Source organism: Bombina bombina, chromosome 2 (genome assembly GCF_027579735.1).
Source record: "Bombina bombina isolate aBomBom1 chromosome 2, aBomBom1.pri, whole genome shotgun sequence".
NCBI lineage: Eukaryota > Metazoa > Chordata > Amphibia > Anura > Bombinatoridae > Bombina > Bombina bombina.
Window position 1 is genome coordinate 1024644424 of NC_069500.1, and position 24857 is coordinate 1024669280.

The 24857-nt window shown below is 38.7% G+C and overlaps 1 protein-coding gene across 8 annotated transcripts in view; it reads left to right on the forward strand.

The window, feature by feature from the left end:
* Nucleotides 1-24857, forward strand: part of BLTP1 (bridge-like lipid transfer protein family member 1) — a 1044923-nt gene that overhangs the window by 595447 nt on the left and 424619 nt on the right. For all 8 annotated transcript variants that reach the window (XM_053703615.1, XM_053703613.1, XM_053703617.1 and 5 more), the window contains 3 exons: nucleotides 13135-13346; nucleotides 14811-14962; nucleotides 23941-24091. In XM_053703615.1, the coding sequence (XP_053559590.1) occupies nucleotides 13135-13346; nucleotides 14811-14962; nucleotides 23941-24091 (515 nt within the window). The remainder of the gene's footprint in view (nucleotides 1-13134; nucleotides 13347-14810; nucleotides 14963-23940; nucleotides 24092-24857) is intronic.

The window sequence follows — 24857 nt, forward strand, 5'->3', positions numbered from 1 at the left end:
CTATATATATATATATATATATATATAAGTAGTAATGCAGCACACCTGTTGTGCTGCAATATAATAGAGACTTAAAGGGACAGTCAAGTCCAAAAAAAACTTTCACGATTCAAATAGGGCATGTAATTTTAAACAACTTTCCAATTTACTTTTATCACCAATTTTGCTTTGTTTTCTTGGTATTCTTAGTTGAAAGCTAAACCTAGGAGGTTCATATGCTAATTTCTTAGACCTTGAAGGCCTCCTCTAATCTAAATGCATTTTGGCAGTTTTTCACCACTAGAGGGCGTTAGTTCATGTGTTTCATATAGATAACATTGAGCTCATGCACATGAATTTTCTGAGGAGAGAGCACTGATTGACTAAAATGCAAGTCTGTCAAAAGAATTGAATAAGGGGGCAGTCTGCAGAGGCTTAGATACAAGGTAATTACAGAGGTAAAACGTGTATTATTATAACTGTGTTGGTTATGCAAAACAACAACAACTCTGGTGTTGACTGTCCCTTTAAGGGTACTCTGCTGCAGGGGGGTGGTTTGAAGGCCGCAGTCTCATGTAAATTTTCAGAACATTGATGCTGCCATCTATTTTGATATTATCTTCATCTGGTGCAGAATCCTCAGCTGACTTAAGTTCTGTAGTTTTTAGCCTCAGATGTCTCCATAGGGTGATTTTATTCAGCTAAAACTTTCTAGTCAGAGCAGCACACAATATGGCGGCCATTTATGGCCGCTGACGGAAGTTCCCCTCAAGATATACATTTTTTGCTAATCTTTTTACACAGTTTAAAATTTACATAACGGATTTAAAATAAATGTCCTCAGGAATAATATAGAGTAATGCATTCACTGCAAAAACAAACATACAGCTCCCTATCTTTAATGTGCAATCTAAACTGAAGTGCACAAAAAGACTTGTCAAGAAGACAACAATATCACTGATCTGTGAATGTGATCTGCTTCTGTCACATGGTGGGAGAATATGTGAACTCCAAGATGGCAGCACCCAGTGTGAAGTTGCAGAGCTTCACTAACCAGCACTTGTAAATGGTTAAAATAAGAGAATGGCTTTGAAGAGAGCTGCAGTCAGAAGGAAAAACAATAGCGTTATGAATAGTAACCATGCCACTACAGTTGCACCCACCATTTTAATGTTCCTTTAAGTATATGTGAAATGTAACCAAGGAAAGTTCCTTTAAAATCATTTAACCTGCCTGTTTAATTTCAACTCTAGTTAATAATTTGACTCCTTTTTATATAATAAAAATAACAACTGGAGGGGAGTTAAATTATTATTATTATTTTTTAAGCATCTATTGTTTCATTGATTCCATACATATTGGATTTTACTGTAACACAATATTTACTGTTTAGTCTGTAATATCTTAAAAGCCTTTTTGATGTAGCAACTCCCTTTTTAACCTATTTCTCTTTTAAAATCCTTTATGTAGATGCAACTTCTATCACAGGATGGTGAGAGTCCAATCACGTGTCTACCTGGAGAAGGCAAAAATACCCCTACTTTTAAGAGCTTTGCTCCTTCCCATACTCTCAGTAATCCTCTACTATACCCAGTTAATGTTTTGCTTCTAGATGAAGGGGAATTCTGTAGTGCTCCTGACTCTTCATGGCATTGATAGGGATTCTCTAACAGATCTGAAACCCTCAATAATACCTCATAAACATTAAGGAGAAGATTGCAGCCAGGAAGTGAAAATATTCTCCAAGTGGGAGATATCACAGTCTCCTTCGGTGAACTGCAGATTTGTCTGCCAATCTCCTGGTTTACAGTGTGCTGTTCCTTTAGATTTTTTGAGCATTGCTTGCACTTCCTTGGATGGACCTTTCTACTCTACCAGTTGCAGTACATCATAGAGGAAGGTATGATAGGTATAGAGAAATCTTACCTTCTGTGGCCTAGCGGCTATTTAGTGGAACATATGCTTTTTGGGGCACAATTTTTCATTTTTGGATAAATTTGCCTATGTTGCTTTAAGAACTGAGCGTTTGGTACAAATGCTGACCGTTTGCTTTAACAGAGCAGCTTGCCTTTCATCAAAATTATCATTGTCGTAGCATATTGACTGGGAATCATAGGGGATTAAGAACTGTAGTTTAGGCATGCAAAGTGTGTGGCATTGGGGGTCATTTACTACCCTTCTTCCCTGTGCTGTAGCCATCTTTGGAGTAAGGAAGGTGGCTCCCTGTGGAGGTGGTGAGAGCAGTATACTGCATTTTGGAGCCTTATTTCTTTGCTTAATATAAAAAAATCTAAAATAAAAACTGGGCTCTTGTGTATGTGTGTGGCCTGTGTCATTTATATGTGTCCTTATATATGCTTAGCTTTCTCCCCTGAGGGTACTATACAGTTATATTATGTGCCATGCTTCCTCTATTTTTTACATTATTTTCTCCATAGTAATGAAGCAAATTAGTGCAATTCAGCTGGAAGGTTGTAAGGCAGATCTACAGATCACTTAATCCCCTCATATTGCTATTTACTTTGCAATAATGTGCATGTGTGCCTCATGGTAGACAGTGGTTTGTTGCCCATCGGGATGTCCTTAGGTCTATGGAGCTATTAACTAAGTTCAAGGAACTCTCTGTGTAACTGTTTGGTGCTCTACAAATAAATGATTATGATAATAATAATATCCACTCTGCTATGATACAGCTTATGGCTGATAGGCCTCCCTCAGATAAGTGCAGTTTCATGCTTGCACTGGAAAGTGTGTCTCCCCTACTGAGTGACCTGTCTAGTTCCCCTGTAATTAGGATTTGCTTTCTGAGTTTCAGGACCCAACGTGGAGAATGTCCTTTAATTCTGATTTCTTTTCATAATTAATGCTGTTCTTTGGATATGGATGACTCACCCAGTCCTGCTAAGCCAGTCACAAATGGGATTTATCAATTCTTTTACATCTGCTCCAAAGCATCTCTCCACCTTCCCTAGCTCTGAGTCTTAGAAATGGAATAAACCTTTGTTCTGTCTGCAAGTTTCCCTTACCAACCTTCTGTGGAGGTATATGAGACGGTATTTAAAGTGGATGGTGCTATGTCCACCATAACCAGGTGAATTATTCTTGCTTCAGAGATACTTCTTTCAAAGATCCAGTGGACAGGAGGCTTAAAGGCTTCCATAGACACTTTTCAAATGTCAGGCTTTCTCTTTTACCTTGCTATCAATGTAGTATGTGGTTTGGTGTTATAGCTTCTCTCATCTTACACAGGGAGACACATCTTTGAAAGATATCAAGTATCATGTTGAGCAAAAAAGACTACTAAGATCTTAATTTGTGATGTAATTGTGGAGATGGTCAACATTAATGCTAAGAGCACAGCTAAAGCTTTTAGAGATGTGCCTTATGGCTTAAGTACTGTTCTACTGATATAGAGGGTAACACCCAGTTTGGTCCAGGAGTTGAATCTGTTATTGCTATTGTCCCTGCTTTTAAGACAGTTGTTCTGCCACAGGACAAAAATAATTCTGCTTTCATTCCTTTCTGAAATCTAGGTCCCAAAAGACTAATTTTCAAAAAGCGAAGTCAGCGGGTTCTCTCCTGGGGACCTAGTTTATGCTGGTATAAGTCTATGCTGTCCAATAAGTATAATTCTACTTCTAAGTCAGCATGAAGGGGCATCTCCCACTCCAAGCTTTCATTGGGGGCAGAGTAAAACTTTTTTGGGAGGTGCATGGAAAGTCTATCCTAGACCCTTGGGTATTAAGGATTGTGTCTAAAGGATACAGAATCTGTTTTGATTCATATCTCCTTGAGAAAGTTTTCTCTCCTGTATGACCAAGAGCTTATCAAGGCAAGGATCTTGCTATCTTTTGTGTCATATGAGGGACAGGGGTTCTACTAATCTCTTATTGGTTCCCAAAATGTTGTGTACATTTAGATCTCTTCTTGATCTCAAATATCTAAAACAGATTCCTAAAGGTTCCAACATTCAAAATGGAGGCAAATCACACTATTCTTACTTAAAGGGACACTGAACCCAATTATTTTCTTTTGTGATTCAGATAGAGCATGCAATTTTAAGCAACTTTCTAATTTACTCCTATTATCATTTTTTCTTCGTTTTCTTGCTATGTTTATTAGAAAAAGAAGGCATCTAAGCTTTTGTTGAAGTTCAGAACTCTGGACAGCACTTTTTTATTGGTGGATGAATTTATCCACCAATCAGCAAGGACAACCCAGGTTGTTCACCAAAAATGGGCCAGCATCTAAACTTACATTCTTGCATTTCAAATAAAGATACCAAGAGAATGAAGAAAATTTGATAATAGGAGTAAATTAGAAAGTTGCTTAAAATGTCATGCTCTATCTGAATCATGAAAGAAAAAAATTTGGGTACAGTGTCCCTTTAAGTGCAGGAGGGTCACTTTATGTCTACAAAAGATGGTTTATTTGCATACCCTGATTTATAAAGACTATGTAAAGGATCTCCAGTTTGTAGCTATACAGTTTGGCCTAGCCACAGCCCCCAGGGTGTTCACCAAGGTACTAAAGGCTTTTTTGATGACGGCTCTGGTTCTGGGCATCTCAGTAGCACCTTATATGGACAATTTACTTGTGCAGATTTCTTTTCAGCAGTCAGGGGAACACACAGAGACCTTGCTGCTGATGCTCTGCAGACACAGTTGGTACACACATATATATATATATATATATATATATATATATATATATATATATATATATATATATACCTATTGTTCCTTAAACAAGAGTCGTCTTTCTAGGGTCTATTACAGACTCTGTTTCCATGAGACTACCTCTTATAGAGTCATTTAGGACCAAGCTGCAAAAACTGTGGCCTTGGCTAAAGCACACCACACCTCCTAATGTTTTTGATGGGATTATTGGTGGCTGCTATCAGATGCAGTTCCTTTTACCTGTTTTCATCTGAGACCTCTGCAGCTGTCACTTCTGCATCAGTGGAACTGAGATCATGATTATCCGTCTCAGACAATCATTTTGTATAAGGAGACAAGGCAGTGGCTGTTTTGGTGGCAGAATCACTACTTTTTCACAGGAACTTGTCTGAAAAGCCATCACTACAGAAGCCAGCCTACTGGCTTAGGGGTTATCTACAGAAGTCTAACGGTGCAGAAAGTTTGGCTTCCTTAGGTCTGTAAACAGTTTAGAACTGCCAGCAATTTTCAAGAACATTTATCCAATTTCAGTCTCATAATGTTGCAGCAATGGCTTATATCAATCCTCAGGGAAATCAATGTTTCATTTTAATAACGCACTTATCTCTCATAATCAGGTTGGAGGAACTCTGCTAGTCCTTGATATGTTATTTACATCCCAGGAGTCAATAAATGGGAGCAGACTTTCTCAGTCACTAGCACCTTCATTTTGGAGAATTTTCTCTGCATCAGGCATCATTTGACCATATTGTGATGGCCAAATATAGATCTCATAGACTCTCACTTGAATCCCAAGCTTCCCTATTATTTTGCCAGATCTTAAGATCCCAAGGTAGATCTAGTGAATGCCTTAGTGGTATCCTGTACTTAAGAGGGAATGGTCATCTTTTCTTTGTTTGTGATGGCCAGAATCAATCAGGAGCGTGTTTCAGTGATTCTGGTTTGAACTTGCAGAACATGTTATGGAGACCTTTTTTCAGATGTCCTCCTATCTATCAGGGCATCTTCATCTCTGGACAGATCTACTTTCCCAGGGTCCCTTCTTTCATCGGGACCATAGGACTGCTGACATGTATGGCCTGACAATTTAATGCATGATTTTGTCCAATAGAGAGTTGTCTGACAAGGTGATTGAAAAAAGCTAGAAAGCCTCTGACCAGGCGCATCTAGCACAATGTGTGGAATACTTATTAAGCATTGTGTGCTTAAGGTATTCTGTTGGGAATCCTTTTGGATTGGAGAAAAATTTATTAGGTTTGATCTTCAGCTTTTGTTCTGGAAGATTTTCTTTTTACTAGCCATTTTCTCTTCTGTGCAGAGCTTCTTCACTGATCTTCCATCTTCCAAATCAGCTATGATTCTCTTCCCAATGTTGTTTCAATGATGCTTTCAATCAGGAGATTGTGTCCTGCTTCTAAGAATTCTAAACAGCAGCTACTTTTTAATCTGTGTAATGTTTCTTGCGGTCTCAAATTTTGCATTGAATTGACTAAGGTCCTGAAAATTAAAAACTTGCGAGCATAGAAAGGAATCCCATAAAAACTTAGGAAATTTCTGGAACGTTATATTGTAAATTTTGGTGTCTTCACATTCAGAACTCTACATTGTGCATTATACAGCTCTAAAGCTAAAATGTGCCTTTCTAATATTCCTTGAGGTACTTTGCAGTGCTAGATATTCGTAGATAATTTTGCTAGACCAGAGAGCTTTAGCATAAAAGGCCATCAATGGTCATAAATGTTCTGCTGTTACTTTAGCTGCTTGGCTTAAGGCCTTAATCAAAAAGGCATACCTGGTAGCGGAAGAGACTCCAACTAAGCATATTACTGCTCATTGAGCTAGAGCTACTTCTTTTGCCTTTAGTAATAATGACTCAGATCTGCAGCTACTTTGCCATCATTGCATATGTCAAATTCTACCATGTTGATGTTCTTTTAAGGTGGCCTTTGATAGGAAAGTACTGTGTGCCTGACCACACTAGTGTATTAGATCCCACATGTGATGTTCTCATGGACTCTCACTATCTTATGAAAGAAAACTAAATGTATGCTTACTTGATAAATTAATTTCGTTCATGATGTGAGAGTCTACAAGAAAGGAAGATGTCCCAAACACTCAGTGGAAAAATAAAAGCAAAGTTTATTGAAAAAAGGTTAAAAGCGGCATAGACATGTAGGAGTCAAGGAAAAAGTAATCCTAAATCTACAAGCCCTACTCTTGCTTTTCTATAAAACTGGCAGCAACTCTTGTTTTGCATTTTATTTGTCCAGATTTGATCATTTCCTGTATTTATTGCTTTTTATTTATGGCTTTTTCTTCTATACTTGGCCTTATGTATAACTGAGGGCAGTAGGGAATTACTGGAAGTATATTGTGGATAAACACTCAGGAATGCAGGGGTGTTTTTGCTTCCTCCTGGTGAACAGGAAATATAATCCCACGTGATGTTCTCACTGTTCTCACAGACTCTCACCTTCTTGATAGAAATTAATTTCTTTCATGTAATTAGCAAGAGTCCATGAGCTAGTGACGTATGGGATATACATTCCTACCTACCAGGAGGGGCAAAGTTTCCCAAACCTCAAAATGCCTACAAATACACCCCTCACCACACCCACAAATCAGTTTTACAAACTTTGCCTCCTATGGAGGTGGTGAAGTAAGTTTGTGCTAGATTCTACGTTGATATGCGCTCCGCAGCAGGTTGGAGCCCGGTTTTCCTCTCAGCGTGCAGTGAATGTCAGAGGGATGTGAGGAGAGTATTGCCTATTTGAATTCAATGATCTCCTTCTACAGGGTCTATTTCATAGGTTCTCTGTTATCGGTCGTAGAGATTCATCTCTTACCTCCCTTTTCAGATCGACGATATACTCTTATATATATACCATTACCTCTGCTGATTTTCGTTTCAGTACTGGTTTGGCTTTCTACAACATGTAGATGAGTGTCCTGGGGTAAGTAAGTCTTATTTTCTGTGACACTCTAAGCTATGGTTGGGCACTTTTTTTTATAAAGTTCTAAATATATGTATTCAAACATTTATTTGCCTTGACTCAGGATGTTCAACATTCCTTATTTTCAGACAGTCAGTTTCATATTTGGGATAATGCATTTGAATCAATAATTTTTTTTTTTTTTTATTTTTTTTTTTTTTTCTTACCTTAAAATTTGACTTTTCCCTGTGGGCTGTTAGGCTCGCGGGGGCTGAAAATGCTTCATTTTATTGCGTCATTCTTGGCGCGGACTTTTTTGGCGCAAAAATTTGTTCTGTTTCCGGCGTCATACGTGTCGCCGGAAGTTGCGTCATTTTTTACGTTCTTTTGCGCCAAAAGTGTCGGCGTTCCGGATGTGGCGTCATTTTTGGCGCCAAAAGCATTTAGGCGCCAAATAATGTGGGCGTCTTATTTGGCGATAAAAAAATATGGGCGTCACTTTTGTCTCCACATTATTTAAGTCTCATTATTTATTGCTTCTGGTTGCTAGAAACTTGTTCACTGGCATTTTTTCCCATTCCTGAAACTGTCATTTAAGGAATTTGATTAATTTTGCTTTATATGTTGTTTTTTCTATTACATATTGCAAGATGTCCCACGTTGCAACTGAGTCAGAAGATACTTCTGGAAAATCGCTGCCTGGTGCTGGAGCTACCAAAGCTAAGTGTATCTGCTGTAAACTTTTGCTAGCTGTTCCTCCAGCTGTTGTTTGTATTGAATGTCATGACAAACTTGTTAATGCAGATAATATTTCCTTTAGTAAAGTTCCATTACCTGTTGCTGTTCCGTCAACATCTAATACTCAGAGTGTTCCTGATAACATAAGAGATTTTGTTTCTAAATCCATTAAGAAGGCTATGTCTGTTATTCCTCCTTCTAGCAAACATAAAAAGTCTTTTAAAACTTCTCATTGTTCAGATGAATTTTTAAATGAATATCATTCTGATTCTGATAGTGGTTCTTCTGGTTCAGAGGATTCTGTCTCAGAGGTTGATGCTGATAAATCTTCATATTTATTTAAAATGGAATTTATTCGTTCTTTACGTAAAGAAGTCCTAATTGCATTAGAAATTGAGGATTCTGGTCCTCTTGATACTAAATCTAAACGTTTAGATAAGGTTTTTAAATCTCCTGTAGTTATTCCAGAAGTTTTTCCTGTTTCTGGTGCTATTTCTGAAGTAATTTCCAGGGAATGGAATAATTTGGGTAATTCATTTACTCCTTCTAAACGTTTTAAGCAATTATATCCTGTGCCATCTGACAGATTAGAGTTTTGGGACAAAATCCCTAAGGTTGATGGGGCTGTCTCTACTCTTGCTAAGCGTACTACTATTCCTACGGCAGATGGTACTTCCTTTAAGGATCCTTTAGATAGGAAAATTGAATCCTTTCTAAGAAAAGCTTATTTGTGTTCAGGTAATCTTCTTAGACCTGCTATATCTTTAGCTGATGTTGCTGCAGCTTCAACTTTTTGGTTGGAAGCTTTAGCGCAACAAGTTACAGATCATAATTCTCATAGCATTATTATTCTGCTTCAACATGCTAATAATTTTATTTGTGATGCCATCTTTGATATCATTAGAGTTGATGTCAGGTATATGTCTCTAGCTATTTTAGCTAGAAGAGCTTTATGGCTTAAAACTTGGAATGCTGATATGTCTTCTAAGTCTACTCTGCTTTCCCTTTCTTTCCAGGGTAATAAATTATTTGGTTCTCAGTTGGATTCTGTTATCTCAACTGTTACTGGAGGGAAAGGAACTTTTTTACCTCAGGATAAAAAGTCTAAAGGTAAATTCAGGTCAAATAATCGTTTTCGTTCCTTTCGTCACAACAAGGAACAAAAGCCTGATCCTTCATCCTCAGGAGCGGTATCAGTTTGCAAACCATCTCCAGTCTGGAATAAATCCAAGCCTTTTAGAAAATCAAAGCCAGCTCCTAAGTCCACATGAAGGTGCGGCCCTCATTCCAGCTCAGCTGGTAGGGGGCAGATTACGTTTTTTCAAAGAAATTTGGATCAATTCCGTTCACAATCTTTGGATTCAGAACATTGTTTCAGAAGGGTACAGAATTGGTTTCAAGATAAGACCTCCTGCAAAGAGATTTTTTCTTTCCCGTGTCCCAGTAAATCCAGCGAAGGCTCAAGCATTTCTGAAATGTGTTTCAGATCTAGAGTTGGCTGGAGTAATTATGCCAGTTCCAGTTCTGGAACAGGGGCTGGGGTTTTATTCAAATCTCTTCATTGTACCAAAGAAGGAGAATTCCTTCAGACCAGTTCTGGATCTAAAAATATTGAATCGTTATGTAAGGATGCCAACATTCAAAATGGTAACTGTAAGGACTATCCTGCCTTTTGTTCAGCAAGGGCATTATATGTCTACAATAGATTTACAGGATGCATATCTGCATATTCCGATTCATCCAGATCACTATCAGTTTCTGAGATTCTCTTTCCTAGACAAGCATTACCAGTTTGTGGCTCTGCCGTTTGGCCTAGCAACAGCTCCAAGAATTTTTACAAAGGTTCTCGGTGCCCTTCTGTCTGTAATCAGAGAACAGGGTATTGTGGTATTTCCTTATTTGGACGATATCTTGGTACTTGCTCAGTCTTCACATTTAGCAGAATCTCATACGAATCGACTTGTGTTGTTTCTTCAAGATCATGGTTGGAGGATCAATTTACTAAAAAGTTCATTGATTCCTCAGACAAGGGTAACCTTTTTGGGTTTCCAGATAGATTCAGTGTCCATGACTCTATCTTTGACAGACAAGAGACGTCTAAAATTGATATCAGCTTGTCGAAACCTTCAGTCACAATCATTCCCTTCGGTAGCCTTATGCATGGAAATTCTAGGTCTTATGACTGCTGCATCGGACGCGATCCCCTTTGCTCGTTTTCACATGCGACCTCTTCAGCTCTGTATGCTGAACCAATGGTGCAGGGATTACACGAAGATATCTCAATTAATATCTTTAAAACCGATTGTACGACACTCTCTGACGTGTTGGACAGATCACCATCGTTTAGTTCAGGGGGCTTCTTTTGTTCTTCTGACCTGGACTGTAATTTCAACAGATGCAAGTCTTACAGGTTGGGGAGCTGGGTGGGGGTCTCTGACGGCACAAGGGGTTTGGGAATCTCAGGAGGTGAGATTACCGATCAATATTTTGGAACTCAATTTTCAGAGCTCTTCAGTCTTGGCCTCTTCTAAAGAGAGAATCGTTCATTTGTTTTCAGACAGACAATGTCACATCTGTGGCATACATTAATCATCAAGGAGGGACTCACAGTCCTCTAGCTATGAAAGAAGTATCTCGAATTCTGGTTTGGGCGGAATCCAGCTCCTGTCTAGTTTCTGCGGTTCATATCCCAGGTATAGACAATTGGGAAGCGGATTATCTCAGTCGCCAAACGTTGCATCCGGGCGAATGGTCTCTTCACCCAGAGGTATTTCTTCAGATTGTTCAAATGTGGGGACTTCCAGAAATAGATCTGATGGCCTCTCATCTAAACAAGAAACTTCCCAGGTATCTGTCCAGATCCAGGGATCCTCAAGCGGAAGCAGTGGATGCATTGTCACTTCCTTGGAAGTATCATCCTGCCTATATCTTTCCGCCTCTAGTTCTTCTTCCAAGAGTGATCTCCAAGATTCTGAAGGAATGCTCGTTTGTTCTGCTGGTAGCTCCAGCATGGCCTCACGGGTTTTGGTATGCGGATCTTGTCCGGATGGCTTCTTGCCAACCGTGGACTCTTCCGTTAAGACCAGACCTTCTGTCGCAAGGTCCTTTTTTCCATCAGGATCTCAAATCCTTAAATTTAAAGGTATGGAGATTGAACGCTTGATTCTTAGTCAAAGAGGTTTCTCTGACTCTGTGATTAATACTATGTTACAGGCTCGTAAATCTGTATCTAGAGAGATATATTATAGAGTCTGGAAGACTTATATTTCTTGGTGTCTTTCTCATCATTTTTCCTGGCATTCTTTTAGAATTCTGAGAATTTTACAATTTCTTCAGGATGGTTTAGATAAAGGTTTGTCTGCAAGTTCCTTGAAAGGACAAATCTCTGCTCTTTCTGTTCTTTTTCACAGAAAGATTGCTAATCTTCCTGATATTCATTGTTTTGTACAAGCTTTGGTTCGTATAAAACCTGTTATTAAGTCAATTTCTCCTCCTTGGAGTTTGAATTTGGTTCTGGGGGCTCTTCAAGCTCCTCCGTTTGAACCTATGCATTCATTGGACATTAAATTACTTTCTTGGAAAGTTTTGTTCCTTTTGGCCATCTCTTCTGCCAGAAGAGTTTCTGAATTATCTGCTCTTTCTTGTGAATCTCCTTTTCTGATTTTTCACCAGGATAAGGCGGTGTTGCAAACTTCTTTTGAATTTTTACCTAAGGTTGTGAATTCCAACAACATTAGTAGAGAAATTGTGGTTCCTTCATTATGTCCTAATCCTAAGAATTCTAAGGAGAAATCATTGCATTCTTTGGATGTAGTTAGAGCTTTGAAATATTATGTTGAAGCTACTAAGACTTTCCGAAAGACTTCTAGTCTATTTGTTATCTTTTCCGGTTCTAGGAAAGGTCAGAAGGCCTCTGCCATTTCTTTGGCATCTTGGTTGAAATCTTTAATTCATCATGCTTATGTCGAGTCGGGTAAAACTCCGCCTCAAAGGATTACAGCTCATTCTACTAGGTCAGTTTCTACTTCCTGGGCGTTTAGGAATGAAGCTTCGGTTGATCAGATTTGCAAAGCAGCAACTTGGTCTTCTTTGCATACTTTTACTAAATTCTACCATTTTGATGTGTTTTCTTCTTCTGAAGCTGTTTTTGGTAGAAAAGTTCTTCAGGCAGCTGTTTCAGTTTGAATCTTCTGCTTATATTTTCAGTTTTTTTCATTATAAAATTTAAATTATTTTGGGTGTGGATTATTTTTCAGCGGAATTGGCTGTCTTTATTTTATCCCTCCCTCTCTAGTGACTCTTGCGTGGAAAGATCCACATCTTGGGTAGTCATTATCCCATACGTCACTAGCTCATGGACTCTTGCTAATTACATGAAAGAAAACATAATTTATGTAAGAACTTACCTGATAAATTCATTTCTTTCATATTAGCAAGAGTCCATGAGGCCCACCCTTTTTGTGGTGGTTATGATTTTTTTGTATAAAGCACAATTATTCCAATTCCTTATTTTTTATGCTTTCGCACTTTTTCTTATCACCCCACTTCTTGGCTATTCGTTAAACTGATTTGTGGGTGTGGTGAGGGGTGTATTTGTAGGCATTTTGAGGTTTGGGAAACTTTGCCCCTCCTGGTAGGTAGGAATGTATATCCCATACGTCACTAGCTCATGGACTCTTGCTAATATGAAAGAAATGAATTTATCAGGTAAGTTCTTACATAAATTATGTTTTATTAGGTAAGCATACATTTTATTTTTAAATGTAGAGTGTAATATTTTCTCAATTATATTTACTTTTAAACAGGAGGGCGGCAGTCTGGGGCTATCTTGTATAATTCTTTTGGCATTATGGACAAATCAAATACAACTGAACGTAGTGGATTGTTTAAATCAAATGACTCTTCCGATTCCCCAACTGGCAGTGGTTACAGTACAGATGTGTCTGATGATAACATCCCATGTGATGGCGTTAGTCCTTCTTCAGACATTAATGGACACTCCATATCTGACGAACAGGTTCGTGTTTTTTTGTTGTTTTTTTACCCTTTTACAGCCCATTCCCCGGATCTGATGAGCAGGTTAAATAGATGATTTTTGAATCATCATTTATAATGTTTCAGTATTTTTTCACTGGGGTAGGCTTTGGGTTTGTCCCTTTTTGTGTTAGAATACTATGTTTTAAAATGTGTCTTAGTATTTGTTATAGCTCTGCAGATCGTGGCTATAACAACATCTAAACAAACCAATCTAAACTCCAAGAAACATTGATGAATAGAGTCTGTGTGTGTGTTGCAATTGGATAAAGTGAGGTTTTTTTTATATATTAAATATTTTAATGCTTCTTGCTCACTTGTATACATTGGTATTCATATTTATTTGTTTCTCAGGTGTTGATATCTTATAGATATGTTTTTTTGTGTTTTTACATTGAATTGATGATGACATGTTTAGTTTATTTGTCACAATTCAATCTTTATCAAAGAGGGCCATCACCATTGTTGGCACAGGTAGTACCATCTTGTTTTTCAGGTACCAGAATGTGCACATCAGTGTCTGATTATGTTATGATTTTTCCAATGTGTCTAATCAGTTGATCTGTGGGTGTGAGCATTTATCAAGTGCTTTTGGATGTTGAATGGGATGGGTTGATTTTATTGTTGATTTTTATTTTATAACTTATGGTCAGTTGGATTATCCATTGCAAAAAAAACTTGATTGACTAGATTGAAATTGGTCCCACTGTCTGTTATTCACCATACAATAGCTCTTAAAAATTAGGAGAGCTAATAGCATTTGGGATGTGGTTTAAATATTGTTTAAAATATTCTAAATATGTAAGAATTGGGTGGCATTTTTTATTACAGTTATAGGCACTGTATGTTATGTGTATTATTTACATTTACTTGGTTAATGTGTTGGCAGGGCACTACCTTATACAAAGGAAATGTTTTTTTATTTTGTTTTGCTTCACTTTTAAAATTAATTTGTTTAACTTTTATAGGGCCATTGTTATAGTAAAACATTTTTAAGACTAGTGGCCATGCACCTCTGTGTTTAACCCCCAAAAAGAGTTAAAACACTTAGTAGACGTACTGCTCAGAAGCTACTGCTGATCCAATCAGCAGCTATAGTCACACAACACCTTTTGTAGGGGTAAAACAATATAATGACCCTTTAAGATGAATGTCATCTATATTAGAGTTAGCACTGAAAGCACTACGTTGAATGACAAGGTTCTTAAGTTGAAATACTTTATCTAATTATCTTTAGTATCTGTTGTTTAAATAAGCATAATTCTTGAACCTTATTGAAATCCACAAAGTGTATGCTTAAACTTTTATATCTGTATTTAAACAATTAAACCCTAAATGGTGTACGGTCTTTATGGGGTTTTTTTTAAGAAAAATTATCTAAATCACTCTTTTATCCATTAGAGTTGCTTTGTAATATATTAAAGTAACCACACATTTTAATTTAAAGGATGAAGGTGTTGAATCTGATGACTTGAGGAAAGATCTTCCTTTAATGCCACCACCTCCTGATTCAAGCAGCATGAAGCTTATCATTAAGGAGATTTGGTTCAGTTTTGCAGCTCCCACCAATGTACGGTCACCAACTGCTATATATTCTAAGTGAGTAGTGTTCATCTGATCAGATAGCTCACACATCTTGCTATCACATTCATTGTAGCTTTACATTGACTTTTGTCACTTCTCACTACCAACACTTTGCACATTTCAATTTAACCTACTACTTTCTTAAGATGGATATAATCATGAATATTTAACTTACTGACTTGTTTTTTGTTTTGTACATTTAAAAATGATGCAAAGAAAGTATTTTATTTTTTTCGTATAATTTATAGTTTTCACTGTTTTTTATGTTTTATTTTTTTTACAGCTTACTAGTGTTTCACCTTTTTATGAATAATTTATCAGTCTTGTGAAAAATTGTAATCTCCTTTTGCAATCGTAATCAGGGCCGCCACTAGAAATTTTGGGGCCCCTGACTTAACCATTGATCAGGGCCCCCCTCCCCTTTGACATGTGCAATTTTGGACCAAGTGACTAAAACGTATATGCACTTTATTCTTAAGTGTCTATTTAAACTTGGAAATGTTGTAAAGGTAGTAACATACACACACACAGACACACTCATACACTGAAACACACACACTCACACATAAGGATTCACATATAGACACTCTAGGAGACACGCAAAGAAACACACTCAGACACAGACACCCAAACAGACACTCAGCACTTGTTTACATTGACCTGACAAGTAATGAGGTAAACTACAGTTTTGTAAAAAAAAAAAAAAGGAGATTTAGAAAACAAAATATGGAGTTCTGATTATCTTTTTGTAAAGGAAGATGCCAACTAAATGATGACAACAGCATGCAGTGGCTGAAAGGAAGGGCCCTGAACTGCCTAAACAATAATTTAAAGGTTAAATGGTAGATTGGTGACTTCCGGAAAGGTCTCATTAGTCTCAAAGTCTGTAAAAAGATGTGAATAATTAGTAGTAAGGTCAAAATGGCCTAAAAAGGAACAGACGGTGGAGACACACACACACAAACTCAAACTTGCACATACACCCAAGGAAACACTGACAGAGACAGCATCGGAAAACACACAAAGACATACACACACACACACAGACACCCACAGAAAACACACAAAGACATACACACACAGAGAGACAACCACATAAAACACAGACATACATACAACACCCTCACTGAGATATCCACAGAAAACACACAAAGACATACACACACCCTCACAGAGACACCCACAGAAAACACACACCCTCACAGAGACATCCACAGAAAACACAGACATACATACACACACCCTCACAGAGACATCCACAGAAAACACAGACATACACACCCACCCTAACAGAGGCTTCCAGAGAAAATACACAAAGACAAACACACACACACCCTCACAGAGACACCCATAGAAAAAGCTCAAAGACATATGCATACACCCTCACAGACATCCACAGAAAATGCACAAAGACATACACACCCACCCTCACAGAGAGACCCACAGAAAAAAATACATACACACTCATAGAGACACAAACCAAAGCACAAAGACATAAACACAGACACCCACAGAAACACTCACAGGAGGAAACATTTATGCACCTTGCGTCCCCTAAATTAACAGTGTGTGACATGCATGATAAAAAAAATTGCAGAAATTAAGAGATCACTTTTTAAAGAATCATATTTGTAAATGTGCAAACAGAAATAATTCTGTGAATTCAAAATTGTACATTAATGATGTGGGTAGATGGCTAGATGAAGAAAAGTACTTTTAAAAGGTTGACATATGGTTGTTTGATTTTTTCCCCATTTTCCCCAACCAAGAGCACCACTTCAAATATAGTGTACAAATCTTCCCATCTGTCAGCTGTACTTATGGATATTGAAAATGCTGTATTCTATATGGTCTTGGTGGAACCATAAGCTGTGGTACTCATATCATTGGATCTGGTTAAATGCAGGATTTAGGCTTGTTGGTAAATTGTCAGCTGTAGTGTAAACTGAACAGTTTTAAGTTAACCTGTCTCATTTCAAACAATGAGCAATCTTAGTCTGAGAGTATAACATGGTATGCAGATGTAAAAATCTTAGATAAAATGCCTCCTTGCATCTGGAAAGTCCTTTCATAAAGGGGCAGTAAACTGGAATGTAATATATATATATATAAAAATTAATATCTGCCAAAAGGGCACCTACCATTTGTGTATTGAGTAGGAAAATTTTCTGCATGGTTTTAAATATAGAATTTCTACAGCATTGTCAAATAAGAATAAATACACTGCTGCTAAAAAAAAATGTGTTTTTATGAACCCATGGCCCCACCATACAACTACTACCACACTGAAGTTACAATCCTAAATTGCACAAAGAAATAAAAAACATTTGCTAAGTAATTCCTACCTCCTCTGCAAATGAAAGTGATAAGCCGTCTGACTCAGGCACACACTGTACAAACAAAGTGCCAAGTCTGTCTCACACTGTGCATAGTGGTTTAGTGCACACTCAGAAATCCTCTCAAATGCTATTACTTTACTCCTTGTTATAACATTCCCCATGCTCAATTAGCACTCTGCTGTAGTACCCACTGGTGGCTGCCAAAATTTTTAAATTTTTTTTTTTTTAGTTCTTGACTCATGGGGCCCCCCTAGCCCATTGGGCCCCTGATGGCGGCCCTGATCGTAATATTTTAGTTTTAGTATTTGGTAAACATTACATATCACATAATAAACGGGTTTAACCTTTTAGGAAGTGCATGCTGTTTGTTGGTATTTTCGACGATGCAAATAAAATGTTAAAAAGTAAATAATAGTAAATACAAATGATTGCTTTAGCAATACATTTTTAAAGGAACAGTAAAGTTAAAAGTAAACTTTCATGATTCAGATAGAACATGTAATTTCTCCAACATAGGTGTGTCCGGTCCACGGCGTCATCCTTACTTGTGGGATATTCTCTTCCCCAACAGGAAATGGCAAAGAGCCCAGCAAAGCTGGTCATATGATCCCTCCTAGGCTCCGCCTACCCCAGTCATTCTCTTTGCCGTTGCACAGGCAACATCTCCACGGAGATGGCTAAGAGTTTTTTGGTGTTTAAATGTAGTTTTTATTCTTCAATCAAGTGTTTGTTATTTTAAAATAGTGCTGGTATGTACTATTTACTCTGAAACAGAAAAGAGAAGAAGATTTCTGTTTATAAGAGGAAGATGATTTTAGCAAACGTTACTAAAATCGATTGCTGTTTCCACACAGGACTGTTGAGATGAAGTAACTTCAGTTGGGGGAAGCAGTTGGCAGATTTTTCTGCCTGAGGTATGACTGGCCACATTTCTAACACGACTTGGTAATGCTGGAAGGCTGTCATTTTCCCTATGGGAACCGGTAAGCCATTTTCTTAGATTAAGTAAAAGAATAAAGGCTTTATAAGGGCTTAAAAAACTGGTAGACATTTTTCTGGGCTAAAACGATTACTTTGCTAAACATATTTGACAGATTATAGCTCTTTATAGTTATTATAATCTTGGGGATTGTTGTTAAAAAAACGGCAGGCACTGTATGGACACCTTTTTCAGATGGGGGCCTTCTAGTCATAGGCAGAGCCTCATTTTTGCGCCACTAATGCGCAGTTGTTTTTGGAGAGCAAGGCATGCAGATGCATGTGTGAGGAGCTAAGATCCACTGAAAAAGCTTATAGAAGGCGTCATTTGGTATCGTATTCCCCTCTGGGCTTGGATGGGTCTCAGCAAAGCAGATTCCTGGGACTGTATAGGGGTCAAATGTAAAAACGGCTCCGGTTCCGTTATTTTAAGGGTTAAAGCTTTCAAATTTGGTGTGCAATACTTTTAAGGCTTTAAGACACTGTGGTGAAATTTTGGTAAATTTTGAACAATTGCTTCATACTTTTTCGCATATTCAGTAATAAAGTGTGTTCTGTTTAAAATTTAAAGTGACAGTAACGGTTTTATTTTAAAATGTTTTTTGTGCTTTGTTGACAAGTTTAAGCCTGTTTAACATGTCTGAACCATCAGATAAACGATGTTCTATATGTATGAAAGCCAATGTGTCTCCCCATTTAAATATATGTGATAATTGTGATATGGTGTCCAAACAAAGTAGGGACAATGATGCCACAGATAATAATAGTGCCCAAGATGATTCTTCAGATGAGGGGAGTAAGCATGGTACTGCATCACCCCCTTCTGTGTCTACACCAGTTTTGCCCACACAAGAGGCCCCTAGTACATCTAGTGCGCCAATACTTATTACTATGCAACAATTAACGGCTGTTATGGATAATTCAATTGCAAATATTTTATCTAAAATGCCTACTTATCTAAGAAAGCGCGATTGCTCTGTTTTAAACACTGAAGAGCAAGAGGACGCTGATGATAACGTTTCTGACATACCCTCACACCAATCTGAAGGGGCCAGGAGGGAGGTTTTGTCTGAGGGAGAAATTTCAGATTCAGGAAAAATTTCTCAACAAGCTGAACCTGATGTTGTAACATTTAAATTTAAATTAGAACATCTCCGCACACTGCTTAAGGAGGTATTATCTACTCTGGATGATTGTGACAATTTGGTCATTCCAGAGAAATTATGTAAGATGGACAAGTTCCTAGAGGTTCCGGTGCCCCCCGATGTTTTTCCTATACCCAAGCGGGTGGCAGACATAGTAAACAAGGAATGGGAAAGGCCCGGCATACCTTTTGTTCCTCCCCCTATATTTAAGAAATTATTTCCTATAGTCGACCCCAGAAAGGACTTATGGCAGACAGTCCCTAAGGTCGAGGGGGCGGTCTCTACTCTAAACAAACGCACTACTATTCCCATAGAAGATAGTTGTGCTTTTAAAGATCCTATGGATAAAAAATTAGAGGGTTTGCTTAAAAGAATGTTTGTTCAGCAAGGTTACCTTCTTCAACCAATTTCATGCATTGTTCCTGTCACTACGGCAGCGTGTTTCTGGTTCGAAGAACTAGAAAAGTCGCTCATTAAAGAATCTTCGTATGAGGAGGTTATGGACAGAGTTCATGCACTTAAATTGGCTAACTCTTTTATTCTAGATGCCGCTTTGCAATTAGCGAGATTAGCGGCGAAAAATTCAGGGTTTGCTATCGTGGCGCGCAGAGCGCTCTGGCTAAAGTCTTGGTCAGCGGATGTGTCTTCCAAGACAAAATTGCTTAACATCCCTTTCAAGGGCAAAACACTGTTTGGTCCTGATTTGAAAGAGATTATTTCAGACATCACCGGAGGAAAGGGCCACGCCCTTCCTCAGGATAGGTCTTTTAAGGCTAGAAATAAGCCTAATTTTCGTCCCTTTCGCAGAAACGGACCAGCCTCTACTTCTACATCCTCTAAGCAAGAGGGTAATACTTCTCAACCCAAACCAGCCTGGAGACCGATGCAAGGCTGGAACAAGGGTAAGCAGGCCAAGAAGCCTGCCACTTCTACCAAAACAGCATGAAGGGATGGCCCCCGATCCGGGACCGGATCTGGTGGGGGGCAGACTTTGTCTCTTTGCTCAGGCCTGGGCAAGAGATGTTCAGGATCCTTGGGCACTAGAAATAGTTTCTCAAGGTTATCTCCTGAAATTCAAGGAACTACCCCCAAGGGGAAGGTTCCACAGGTCTCAATTATCTTCAAACCAAATAAAAAAACAGGCATTCTTAATTTATGACCACGGTGGATTTAAAGGATGCGTACCTCCATATTCCTATCCACAAGGAACATTATCAGTTCCTAAGGTTCGTTTTTCTGGACAAGCATTACCAGTTTGTGGCACTTCCATTCGGATTAGCCACTGCTCCGAGAATTTTCACAAAGGTACTAGGGTCCCTTCTAGCGGTTCTAAGACCAAGGGGCATTGCAGTAGTACCGTACTTGGACGACATCCTGATTCAAGCGTCGTCTCTGTTAAAAGCAAAGGCTCATACGGACATCGTCCTAGCCTTTCTCAGATCTCACGGATGGAAAGTGAACATAGAAAAAAGTTCTCTTTCCCCATCAACAAGAGTTCCCTTCTTGGGAACAATAATAGACTCCTTAGAAATGAGGATTTTTCTGACAGAGGTCAGAAAATCAAAACTTCTAAGCTCTTGTCAAGTTCTTCATTCTGTTCTTCGTCCTTCCATAGCGCAGTGCATGGAAGTAATAGGATTGATGGTTGCAGCAATGGACATAGTTCCTTTTGCACAAATTCATCTAAGACCATTACAACTGTGCATGCTCAGACAGTGGAATGGGGATTATACAGACTTGTCTCCGACGATTCAAGTAGATCAAAGGACCAGAGATTCACTCCGTTGGTGGCTAATCCTGGACAACCTGTCACAGGGAATGAGCTTCCGCAGACCAGAGTGGGTCATTGTCACGACCGACGCCAGTCTGGTGGGCTGGGGCGCGGTCTGGGAACCCCTGAAAGCTCAGGGTCTATGGTCTCGGGAAGAATCTCTTCTCCCGATAAACATTCTGGAACTGAGAGCGATATTCAATGCTCTCAAAGCATGGCCTCATCTAGCAAAGGCCAAATTCATAAGGTTTCAATCAGACAACATGACGACAGTTGCATATATCAACCATCAGGGGGGAACAAGGAGTTCCCTGGCGATGGAGGAAGTGACCAAGATAATTCAATGGGCGGAGGATCACTCCTGCCACTTGTCTGCAATCCACATCCCAGGAGTGGAAAATTGGGAAGCGGATTTTCTGAGTCGTCAGACATTCCATCCGGGGGAGTGGGAACTCCATCCGGAAATCTTTGCCCAAATAACTCAATTATGGGGCATTCCAGACATGGATCTGATGGCGTCTCGTCAGAACTTCAAGGTTCCTTGTTACGGGTCCAGATCCAGGGATCCCAAGGCGACTCTAGTAGATGCACTAGTAGCACCTTGGACCTTCAACCTAGCTTATGTTTTCCCACCGTTTCCTCTCATTCCCAGGCTGGTAGCCAGGATCAACCAGGAGAGGGCTTCGGTGATCTTGATAGCTCCTGCGTGGCCACGCAGGACTTGGTATGCAGACCTGGTGAATATGTCATCGGCTCCACCATGGAAGCTACCTTTGAGACAGGACCTTCTTGTTCAAGGTCCATTCGAACACCCGAATCTGGTTTCTCTCCAACTGACTGCTTGGAGATTGAACGCTTGATTTTATCAAAGCGTGGGTTTTCAGATTCTGTAATAGATACTCTGATTCAGGCTAGAAAGCCTGTAACTAGAAAAATTTACCATAAGATATGGAAAAAATATATCTGTTGGTGTGAATCTAAAGGATTCCCATGGAACAAGATAAAAATTCCTAGGATTTTATCCTTTCTACAAGAGGGTTTGGAGAAGGGATTATCTGCAAGTTCCCTGAAGGGACAGATTTCTGCGTTATCTGTTTTACTTCACAAAAGGCTGGCAGCTGTGCCAGACGTTCAAGCGTTTGTTCAGGCTCTGGTTAGAATCAAGCCTGTTTACAGACCTTTGACTCCTCCCTGGAGTCTTAATCTAGTTCTTTCAATTCTTCAAGGGGTTCCGTTTGAACCCTTACATTCCGTAGATATTAAGTTATTATCTTGGAAAGTTTTGTTTTTGGTTGCAATTTCTTCTGCTAGAAGAGTTTCTGAGTTATCTGCTCTGCAGTGTTCTCCGCCCTATCTGGTGTTACCATGCAGATAAGGTGGTTTTGCGTACTAAGCCTGGTTTTCTTCCGAAAGTTGTGTCCAACAAGAATATTAACCAGGAGATAGTTGTACCTTCTTTGTGCCCGAATCCAGTTTCAAAGTAGGAACGTTTGTTACACAATTTGGACGTAGTCCGTGCTCTAAAATTCTATTTAGAGGCCACTAAAGATTTCAGACAAACTTCTTCTTTGTTTGTTGTTTATTCTGGTAAAAGGAGAGGTCAAAAAGCAACTTCTACCTCTCTTTCTTTTTGGCTTAAAAGCATTATCCGTTTGGCTTATGAGACTGCCGGACGGCAGCCTCCTGAAAGAATCACAGCTCACTCCACTAGGGCTGTGGCTTCCACATGGGCCTTCAAGAACGAGGCTTCTGTTGACCAGATATGTAAGGCAGCGACTTGGTCTTCACTGCACACTTTTGCCAAATTTTACAAATTTGATACTTTTGCTTCTTCAGAGGCTATTTTTGGGAGAAAGGTTTTGCAAGCCGTGGTGCCTTCCATTTAGGTGACCTGATTTGCTCCCTCCCTTCATCCGTGTCCTAAAGCTTTGGTATTGGTTCCCACAAGTAAGGATGACGCCGTGGACCGGACACACCTATGTTGGAGAAAACAGAATTTATGCTTACCTGATAAATTACTTTCTCCAACGGTGTGTCCGGTCCACGGCCCGCCCGGGTTTTTTTAATCAGGTCTGATGAATTATTTTCTCTAACTACAGTCACCACGGTATCATATGGTTTCTCCTATGCATATTTCCTCCTGTACGTCGGTCGAATGACTGGGGTAGGCGGAGCCTAGGAGGGATCATATGACCAGCTTTGCTGGGCTCTTTGCCATTTCCTGTTGGGGAAGAGAATATCCCACAAGTAAGGATGACGCCGTGGACCGGACACACCGTTGGAGAAAGTAATTTATCAGGTAAGCATAAATTCTGTTTTTAAAAAACTTTCCAATTTACTTGTATTAGCAAATTAATTTATTTTTTTGGTGTCTTTGTTGAAGAGTAAACCTAGATGAGTTAACAGGAGCTTAGGAGCATATGTGTCTCAAGCTCTCAATGGCAACAGTGTTTGCAACTTTGTATAACAACACTATAAACATTGTTGCAAACACTACCATAGACTGCCAAAGATACATGCACACTCATTTAACAGAATAAAATAATAAAGGGAATGTTTTGAATATACACCATATCTGTTTAAATTCAGTACATGCAATTTTAGGAAGGTTACTGTTTGTAAATTTGTTTATTTATCTGAGTTTTAATTTATTATGTTTATTTATTTTTTGTTATGTAATGTTTTTTTATAAATGTTTAGTAATGTATCTAGTCCGATAATTGAAATTTGATTATTTGATTGTTTTTTCCACTAATTTAGGCAGTTAAACCTTCTTAGTACTGCAACCCCAGCAGTTGGTGCATGGTTGGTCCCTATTGACCAGTTAAAGTCATCTCTAAACAAGCTGGAAACTGAAGGGACATTAAGAATTTGTGCTGTTATGGGGTGTATTATGACCGAAGCATTAGAGGTGAGTATAGCAAAGTAAATATGTCAGAATTAAAAACTCACAATGAATGTTTGATTGTGATTTATGCAACTTCAAGAGAAAAGTATAGGAACTGTATGTTTATTTTCCCTACTGTAAAACAGAGCCAAGATGTGTTGCTATACCAGGTAACTCCCCTTGAATCTGGGAAAGTTTGCAGCTTTATTGATCTCCAGTGCATTACCAGCAAATGCTGAAATTGGAAACGTACACTTTTGTAATATACATGGTAGCATAGTTACATAGTTGATGAGGTTTAAAGAAGACAAACGTCCATTGAGTTTACTATATACAGATCCTCCCTGACTTACAATAAAGACGCTGCCAATTAAACTTACATTAATACAATTAGAAAGATGACCCATTTATCACAAGCAGTCATATCCCAGTGGCAATACAATTTCATAACAATTGGGCACTACCTGTAAAACATTAACGTAACAAGCATTTTTCTTTGGATAAAAGTCTCTCTGAATAAGGATCACTGGCCGGCTACAAATTTGAAGGAACACTTTTAAAATAAAGAACAAATAGCATTCTGCAGCAGTAACAGGCTCCCATGTATTAAGTGACAGATGAAGTTATATTGTACACTTTTTGTCTGAGAACGGATCTCATTGATCCGAAAACGTTCACAAATAAAGTGAATATCTTATTTGATGAAATTCCTTTGTAGTGCACTTTTTCTACTTCAGTATGTAGAAAACTGTTAAGTATTACTTCCCTACCCATAAACCCCAGTCATTCT